The 9,702-nt window shown below is 41.0% G+C and overlaps 1 protein-coding gene across 1 annotated transcript; it reads right to left on the bottom strand.

Annotated features, from left to right (window-relative positions):
* Window positions 1–2,150: 2,150 nt before the first annotated feature.
* LOC104945785 (uncharacterized) lies at window positions 2,151–9,696 on the bottom strand. Its single transcript, XM_010771502.1, has 6 exons — window positions 9,332–9,696; window positions 6,978–8,779; window positions 6,573–6,639; window positions 5,016–5,118; window positions 3,924–4,056; window positions 2,151–2,983 (listed from the first exon to the last, which is right to left on the bottom strand). The coding sequence occupies exons 1-6, from the start codon at window positions 9,335–9,337 to the stop codon at window positions 2,776–2,778; spliced, it is 2,319 nt and encodes a 772-aa protein (XP_010769804.1). The 5' UTR covers window positions 9,338–9,696; the 3' UTR covers window positions 2,151–2,775.
* Window positions 9,697–9,702: the final 6 nt, after the last annotated feature.

The following is a 9,702-nucleotide window of genomic DNA, read 5'->3' as shown; positions in this document are numbered from 1 at the left end:
GAAGAAGAGGGGACACATGTTGATGTAGAAGAGACATGGAGAAGAGGGGACACATGTTGATGTAGAAGAGACATGAAGAAGAGGGGACACATGTTGATGTAGAAGAGACATGGAGAAGAGGGGACACATGTTGATGTAGAAGAGACATGAAGAAGAGGGGACACATGTTGATGTAGAAGAGACATGAAGGTGACCTTTAACTGACACACAGATGTTGAGACGTTGTGTGTGAAGCTGAAAAGTTGCAGTGGTACATATTTCAGTTTCTCTCTCAGAGTTAGAGTGTGTCATCTTTCAGCCTCAGCTGGATGGGAGGTCCTGCTCACCAGGAGAGCTCCGATGGGGATTGAATCAGAAAGAATATCTTAAAAAACTAAAATAAGGGTATGGGCGAGGCTCAAAGAGAAAGTTTGAGTTTGTGGGGTTGGGGGAAAAGTTGCACGGCAGATATTGTTGACATCATTAGAAATCTGCAAGGTGTGTTCATGGTGTGTCTGTCATGTTGAAAGAGAACCAGCAAAGGATCAACGTCTCGTCTTCCTTGTTGGGCAATAGAAAGCCACCGGAGGCGTATGAGGAACGCTGGAGAAATCTAGGCGTAAAGATGATGTTAGTGCATCTGTTTTGGGAACGTAGTGATGATGGCACCCTGCTGCAACGTAAGCCACTAAACGTGAATCTGTTGGGTACCTGGAGGCAGGAAGGGAGCTCTGCAAACATTTCAGGATGCCTCGAGTCAGCTTGGATCCAGATAGAATATGATTGAATTCCAAAGTGACAAAGAGTCGTTGTTGGGAACGCGTCAAACTGTAGGAAAACATCTTCAGAAATAACTCCTATAACCCAATCCACCTTGTAAGGGAATATTTCTGTCTTACTCCTAAGTGTCAAAGAATAATTCTTCCTTACTCCTAAGATATTTAACCTCATTCTGTGTGTTGACATTTACGACCATCCCTGCTTCTAATCTCCCGTAAGGAATGTGTTAATGCAGTCGTATGTTGATACTAGGTTTTATGGCCTGACCTGGTGGGCACAGGGGTTTTTTTACGACCGTGAGAACGCTGGCTTTCTAAGCTCCACAGATGTGAGAGACATCTCCTGTGTCTGCAGATGTTTACGCCCATCCCCAATATGTGGATTTGACTCTCTGTAAACTAGTTAAAAGGTCTACCAAGATGCGAGGCGGATCAGAATTGACATGACAACCCACCCGTGCAGTCAGAACCTTTTGCTGCTGTGACTTGTGATATGAATTCTCCGGCCGTTGACTTGTAATAAACATCATTGTTTAACATCAAAGCTCCAACTCTCCTCGTGTCTCTCTGAGTCCTGACTCTCCCTTGCTGCAGAAGTTTCCCTTACAAGACTGATATTTATTTCAAAGTTATTTGCATTATTAACCTTAAAACGTGTTCAGAATTGTAAAGGTTTTGAGTCTTTTGCTTTGTCTCTCGTGAGTTGGTTGATTTTTTTTAATATTGTAGTTCCAAATAAAATAGGAAAACAATCCAAAGACAGGTTGTTTTAATCCACTTCTTATTGAATTTACAGAACAATACTATACCCTGATTTATATCGCTACCATGATATAACACTGCATATATTGTGAAAGAAGATCCTATCCTACACTAAAATAATCAAAGGTGCTTAAGGCAGTTATAAATGAAACACAAGACAAAAAAAGATTCACATGTACAAGGTTACTCAGAGAAGCAACACACACATTCAGCAGGTCAGTCCAAGATGTTTCCAAGAAACTGACCCTTTTTGTGCATAAAGGCACCGCTTCCTTATTTTATAATAACATGTGACTGTGTGTTCAACTGTGGGAAGACAGCTGTGACTACATCTACCAGTAATACATTTAGAGGAAGTAGACTTTGACTAATTTGGGATGGTAGGATTACAAACATGCAAATAGACTGCTACTCATCGTGACCTTCCCTTTTATCACTGGTCACAATGATGCTATCTCTGTCTGAAGGCATTGTTGTGGACTTGCGTGAACAAGATGATAAGTATCAGTGTACATGGCCATAGACTTTAAATACTCTTTCCCCCGAATAAGGGCGTGTCCACATAACGCTCCAAGGGTTGTTTTGTTGTTTCTATGACAGCAATGTCTTGACACTGTATCACTATTGTTGTATGACAGACTAGCCTCACCCCTTGGATTTTATTATCAATTTGTGCTATGTATTTGTTTGACATTGCGTCCATGAGAACAAACAGGAGGATGCTTGTTCTCACATTTTGTGTGATTGAGCGTCACAGCTTTAGTCTGACAGCTTTAGAGTGAGGAGGATGATATGTGTACGGTACGATAAAAGCCACTCACACACCGGCAGATCTGCTCCAACCAACAAGCTCTTTGGTCGTTGCTATGATGGTTACCGTCTGACAGTGAGACAGTCATTTCCTACAGTGACGTCAACAGCGTTTTTCTGGAAAGTTTAAATATTTTCAACTTGACCAAAACGGTGGAACGGTCAGAAGAAAGACGAGGGGTGCAACTCTTTCTCTGAAGACCACGGTGTAAAATACTATAAGCTATCGCCTTATTGGAATACATTTGAAAAAAGATGCTGATGTGCAGAAAAGGCGATATGCAGACATCCGCCCAAAGCAGTTTAAGTTTAATAAATCAGGTCTGCAGTAAGCCAATGAAACATGCCAACACAATGATAATAAAAGGGCTACAAATACATCTAATAGATTATGTATTCCCCATAAAAAGGCAAAGGGGTATGAACCTCCCTCTCACTATCCTGCTCAGTGGACCAGGACCTGGGGGACGGTCTTCTGCAGGTTCAGCCCCCTGAGAGCGGAGAAGGGAGGGAGGCCTTCGAAGCCCAGCAGCTGGCGGGTGGAGGACTCCCAGCTGAATCCAAACTCCAGCCGGCTGTAGACACACGGGTACTGCCGGTCCGCCCAGCAGACCCAGTCCACCGCCCTCTTCACCTCCTCCCAACGCTCAGGCCTGGAGGAAGAAGAAGAAAGTCGATATGAAAACAGGTTGCCACTCTGGATAGAGTGACAGCTAGTCTCAACAAATCACCCAGACCCTACCAAACAGTGCCCATGTAGTTATAGCCTTTTCTACACTTCTTGCGAGACACTTGATTCTTCTAAAATGGAAGCAACATTCCTTTTCTCAGTGGGGCAAAGATGTTATGTACTTCTTACAGTTAGAGAAAATTAAGTTCTTACTCAGGGGCTCCTCTAACACCTTTATTAGAACATGGTAACCCTTTCTGGACTTGTATGACTCCTTACAAGGTCCACTTGATAAAGAATAAGGTTGGATTGAGTGGTGAGCAGTGAGCATTTCATATATATTTATAAATTATTGATTCATCATTTTTCTCTTTCTATTCCATTATCATTATTATTATTATTTTCTTTCTTTGTGTTTATCTCTGTGCATTTTTTTTTTCTTCCTTCTCTGCCCCCCTTGAACTAATGTAATTATGAAAACACTGTATTTACTGTTAAAGGGCTCTGCATCCTGTAACTCAATGGGTTAATGGGTGGTGGGTGGGAGAGTGGTGGGATTGAAATTAAGATTTTGATTTGTCAGCATGTGTATGTGTATGTATCCTTACTGAATCTGTATCACTTGCTTTTTGTCAAAAAACTGAGAAAATCAATAAAAACATTTACCAAAAAAAAATCACCCAGAGAAGAACTTTGCTATAAATATTGGATATTTTTGCATTTGCATTTATGTTTTAAAAGTCAATGGACATCTCAAGGTTATGAATTGAGGGATAAATGCTTTGTTGTGTTGTGATTTGTTTCTCTTCCTGTTACATTTCCTCTTTTCACACTTTGGTTGCAGTGTAAGCCTTTAAGCTTGGAATCAGTTTAGGTGTTTTTATTTAGGGTCTTCATGTTGTTCGATTAAGTTTAGGACAGACCTGGGCAGAGGGGAGTCGTCCAGGCAGAAGAGGGTGCGGAGCAGTTTGCCCTCCTCTATCTTCTCCTCTCTCATCAGCTGCAGGACCAGCAGAGTCGCCACCAGCTTCAGGATGTCTGCATGGGCCTTCACACCTACACACACACCCACCCACCCACACACACACACACACACACACACACACACACACACACACACACACACACACACACACACACACACACACACACAGTACAGTACATGCTTTTAACATCCGCGGGAAACAAACTCATCATCATGGCTGAAATATCTGTAAGACTTAAAAAATAAAAAGCAGTGCAACTATGTGAGAGTCCTCAATTAAAACTGAAAGACAGGCAATCTTTTGTGGACAGAGATGTCACCGATGCATTTTTGTAAGTGTCTTTTTCCACTTGGAGCCCCACAAACACATCTCTTACATCTCCATTGTGAAGCAGATGTTAATCTCAAACCCTGGAAAAATAAAATCCAAACTATCAAGAAATATACTTGTGCTGAAAAGTGGAAAATGTGGCTTTTGATTGAAGTCTCTACAAAGCAGAGGCATGGCATGATAATTGTTTGCAATTGTCTCCCTTTTCACACACTAACATGTATAAAATGTGTCAGTTTTGAGGTTATTCTTCTCTTCTTCTCTTGAGTATTAACACTGCCCTCAAAAATTACTTACTTTGAATACTGATTTTACATTCAATATTAAACTTTTCACAAATAAATACCTTTTAATATAACCCCCAAAGAGATCACTTTGATTTGAATCAAAGTGTTTTTTTCTTATATTTTGACAAGGAAAGAGACATAGTTTTTAACAGGTCATTTTGAAAGTCATCTTAATGATTTAAAAATTAAAAACTAATAAATACAAATAGGACATTCTCGTCTGATTGGTTAATATTATAGTGCTTGGAAGGTTATATTAAACTTTAAAGAACATCTTGGCACTCTTCGGCGAATGATACTTCTATCTCCACGTGTAAACCCAATCTTTTGGCCACAGAAAGATGTGGAAATGATCTGAAATGACAAATCTATTCCCACTTTAAAGGCTGCATCAGTTTCTGAGAGTCCTCACCCAGAGACTGGATGCCTTTGTTTTTCAGGAACACGTTGGCGAAGAGGTCCACATCCAAATTAATCAGCTCACCCAGCTCTGTGGTGAACTGCCAGTAACCCTCCTGCAACACAAAGACACAAATAACATGTTCATTTCCTTCATAAAGTGGTAATTAATTACGCCCCCATGGTTAAAAGTGCCAGCTAAAAAATATATATAAATAAAAAAAGTGCAAAAAGGTTAGATGTGTAATGTATAGAGTTGTGGAACTCAACCAAGTACATTATGTTTAATAAAAGTACCTTCAATTTGAACTTGAGTATTTCCCTTTTATGCAGCAAATAGATTTCAGATCACCAATTTTCATTCCCTTCCTGTCCAGTTTAAAACCATCCATCTTAATATGTGTTTGTGATCTGATGAAGGATAGGAGTTCCCTTTGTGTGTTGAAAAAAATATGTGAATAATAAATACTGAAAAAAGCCTTTTGGATCAGCAGAAAAATGTATGATCACATCGTTTTTTGAAATGTTCAGAGATACATGGTTCTGCAGGACAGCGACAAAGCTACAAACATGATCTTATAGAATATAATTTATTGCTGTAGATTAAACTTGTATGTAAATGAGCTTTACATATAACCTTAACCATTCAGCAGTACATTAACATAAGCATTCCTGCAGCAATAAATACATCCAAAAAACACCATGTAATAGTAAAACACTCACTGATGATATATTTCATTGCAAACTTTTACTTACGATTAACTAATGCATTTTACTGATAATGTTTAAATACTTTTACTTAAAGGCGGGGTAAGTAATTCACTTCAGAAACACCTTTTGTTATATTCCATGGAATGCTCTTAACATCCCGACAGCAATGAATATATGAAATGCTTTGACAATAAATACATACAAATATTTCATCTTGGAAGCCGTGGCGCTGTAAAAAGCAAATCCAATTATCTGCCTCGGCCCGGGTCAGATGATTGGATGGCCTACCTGCCTGTCAGCCTTCCACCTCGTGCGCAAACTTATCTCGTGCCCTCATTGGTCATGTGGGCGTTCGTGTGTGTTGGAGGAGGGGCTCTGTAAGGAAGTCTGAAGGAAAGGGCCGATTTTTTTCGGTTGTGTATTTTCAAATTCTAGCGAGCTCGAGCCGGTTTCTCCATTCTTACCTACCCTACCTTTAAGTAAGGGTTTGAATGCATGATAAGGAGTGGAGTATTTCCACAGTTAGGTATTAGTACTTTTAAAAGCATCTAAAGTATTTCTCCAAAATACTGAACATCGCCAAGTTGCATAAGACTGCTTTTGAAACCCAAATTTGCCCCGCTGTCAGTAAACATATCTCTAACCGCTGTATCGCTATAGTTACAGTGTTTTAACAAGAAGTGCAAAGCAGCCTTCTGACAGCTAATCATCCCAAATGCGTTTCACAAAGAAATGATCAAAGGATCAGAATTGATAAACCATAAAAAAGGGCTGTCATTGTATCCTGTCAGCAGGAAAAGAAAAGGTCAATGTATGCACTCGAGAACAGCCGCATACGTTCATTTTGATATTTTCTTACCGAATGCTGCATTTGGAAGATCTCTGTCCATCTGAGCTTCAGCGCTTCAGGGTCTGCTGACTTCCTCCTGAAACGACATGATCACAACAGGACACTCTTAGAGAACACTGAATGTTGCGTATTAAAAAACACACACATAAATCAAAGAATGTAAACATAAATACACACACATATACTGACTTTCTTTTTTTATAAAACATAATAACATAATCAGAGGATTTACAACAATACTTTTCAGTTAACATGCAGATTAATTCATCTATGTTAACTTTGTCAACCAAAGCCTGATACCACTTTCTTTTAAATAAGTAGAGCATTTTTTGTCAACAACTGTTATTCAATAGTTATCACAGTTTTCTTAGTAGGAGCTTATCTATTAAAACAAAAAAACGTTTAGGGACTCACTGGAATCGTTGAACAGCTGATTGATGCATCCTTGAAGACTTTAAAAAACCCATCCTACGTTTACCCCGGAGCAGTCCTCCCCAAGAACTTCCACATGAGGGATCATCTTCTTCAGGCTTTGCTAATACTCTACTTCTGGATGTTTGCCAACGTCGCTTTACATCGACATCTGATGCTTCATCAAGTGGAACAGGAGGGGCATCTTTCATTGGCTGATCTTGTCTAACGGGTTCTTCTTCAAGCGCACAACTCCTGGGACTAAAGCCTGACATTTCTTGTTCAACAGCTAATAAGAGGTGAGCTGAGGAGAATAAAGATGCTTCACTTCTGGAAAACCCTCCTGACTGACCTATCACAGGAGATCCAGTCGCACATTCAGTTGTTATATCCAAATCAGAGGCACCGACATGGATATCCCTATCACCTAGAGAGGTGGGACGACTCAAGCTGCTTAAGAGTCCAGACCAGACACCAGAGGAGATTCCTGTTTGAAAGGGAGGTGATAGCGCTTTGATCCTGAGAGCTTGTGATTTCATTTGCGCACTGAGCTGATCCGGCAGGGCATTAGTGCCAAGTAAACTTTGAGCTAGCTTAGGAGCTGAACCAAAGAGAGCTGGAGGGCCTTGAAAGGCGGACTGGCGTTGAAGTGAACGATTAGAATAGGACGGTGCATTTCCGAATGACAATACATTCCCTGCGAGTGAAAGTTCAGACGCACGGTCGCTCCTCATCATCATCAAATCTGAATCAGTTGCAGCTCGCGTTGCACCGTTCGTGACGCTGAGAGGTCGGGGAACTTCTGCTGCCTTTTGTTCTCGAGGATGAGATGAGGGAATTTGACGACCACCAGGAGGGAGAGGCGCACGGAGAAGAGATTCTTGGGCGAGTTCCTTCATGTAGACCTGTCCTTCCCAAGAACTTCCACATGAGGGATCATCTTCTTCAGGCTTTGCTAATGCTCTACGTCTGGACGTTTGCCTACGTCGCACTGCGTGGACATGTGATGCTTCATCAAGTGGAACAGGAGGGGCATCTTTCATTGGCTGATCTTGTTTAACGGGTTCTTCTTCAAGCGCACAATCCATGAGACCAAAGTCTGACATTTCTTGTTCATCATACAATAAGCTTGCTCTTTGTATTGGAGCTGTGGAGAATAAAGATGCTGCACTACGGGAAAACCCTCCTGACTGACGTTTCACAGGAGATACAGTCGCTCTTTCAGTTGTTATACCCAAATCAGAGGCACCGACATGGAAATGTATAGCTTCTGAAGAGGTGGAAAAACTTGAGCTGCAATCCCGGGTTGCAAACCGTCCTGCACCCCAGAGACCAGAGGAGGAAAGGTTTTGATTGGAAGGCGATAGCGCTTCGTTCCCGAAAGCGTGTCCTACGACCTGATCCAACATGGCATTAGAGCCAAGTAAAATGTCATCAATGTCATCATAATCATCATCATCATCATCATCATCATCATCATCATCATCATCGCTCATCTTCATCAACACATCTGAGTCACTTGCAGCTCGCGGTGCACCGTTCAGGATGCCGTGGCGTCGGGGAACAGGAAAGGAGGAAGGAGAACGAGAAAGAGGGAGGGAACGGAAAATATATTTTTGGGCGAGTTCCTTCACGTGGAAAGGAGGATGTGGTGGAGGTGGAGGAGGAAATGAGCAATCTGAATACAAATGCAATTCTTGATTCACTGGAGGTGCTTCAAAATCACCCAGGGGGGGTTCACACGATGCTGAAGGGGCCGATCTGTCCACGTAGCAGCTTGTTTTTCTTGTCAGAGAGACCCCATGCTAAAAAACACAGAAACAAAAAAAAGTCAAAACCTTTTTCTTGCAAATGATAACTGGACACATTGAATTTTTTCCAAACAAAAAGAAATGTTGCAGTATTGCATTGTCCTGCCTCTCTAATAACATGTGAGTGACGCCACACATTAAGGATTTGTTAACCTGCCAATTGGTATGTTTTTGTTTAGTTTGAACAAAGTCAATGCATTACAAATAATAGCTCTATCTGAAAGCGATGCATTTATTGTCTTAAAATAGCAAATGTGAAACAGCAAACATTTTACGGGAATAAGTCCCCTATCATACAAAGCACAAAGGGAGACAAATGCAACTTGTTAAAGTGTTATTTATTAAAGAGGACATATTATCCTCATTTTCAGGTTCATATTTGTATTTTGTGGCTCTCCTGTCTCCGTGCTTAAATGTTCAAACAATGCTTTATTTTTCAGAGAAATTCCCTCAGGAGGGAAGTTTGGGATTTTAGGGCATCTTCAAATAACAACAAGCAAACTCTTTTGTTTCCTGATTATTATAGTAAATGCAATGTGACATTACCTTCATTCCGATTTTTTGAGATCTTTTTAATACATCCAGAGACTCATCCTCAGAATCATCCTCAGAATCATCCTCAGTCTCATCCTCAGACTCTTCCTCAGTCTCATCCTCAGACTCTTCCTCAGACTCATCCTCAGACTCATCCTTAGCATCCTTAGAGTCATCCTTAGCATCCTTAGCATCCTTAGACTGATCCTTAGCATCCTTAGAGTCATCCTTAGCATCCTTAGCATCCTTAGACTGATCCTTAGCATCCTCAGAATCATCCTCAGTCTCATCCTCAGACTCTTCCTCAGACTCATCCTCAGACTCATCCTTAGCATCCTTAGAGTCATCCTTAGCATCCTTAGACTGATCCTTAGCATCCTTAG

Source organism: Notothenia coriiceps, unplaced genomic scaffold (genome assembly GCF_000735185.1).
Source record: "Notothenia coriiceps isolate Sejong01 unplaced genomic scaffold, NC01 NC01_scaffold00010030, whole genome shotgun sequence".
NCBI lineage: Eukaryota > Metazoa > Chordata > Actinopteri > Perciformes > Nototheniidae > Notothenia > Notothenia coriiceps.
The sequence above is the reverse complement of the archived record's forward strand: the minus strand, read 5'-3'. Positions and strand labels throughout refer to the sequence as shown.

Coding starts and splice junctions, on each gene's coding strand:
- LOC104945785 (XM_010771502.1), bottom strand. Junction 5,119..6,572: donor TCTTCCAAATGCAGCATTCG/GTAAGAAAATAT, acceptor TTTGTGTTGCAG/GAGGGTTACTGGCAGTTCAC. Junction 2,984..3,923: donor GACGACTCCCCTCTGCCCAG/GTCTGTCCTAAA, acceptor TTCTTCCTCCAG/GCCTGAGCGTTGGGAGGAGG.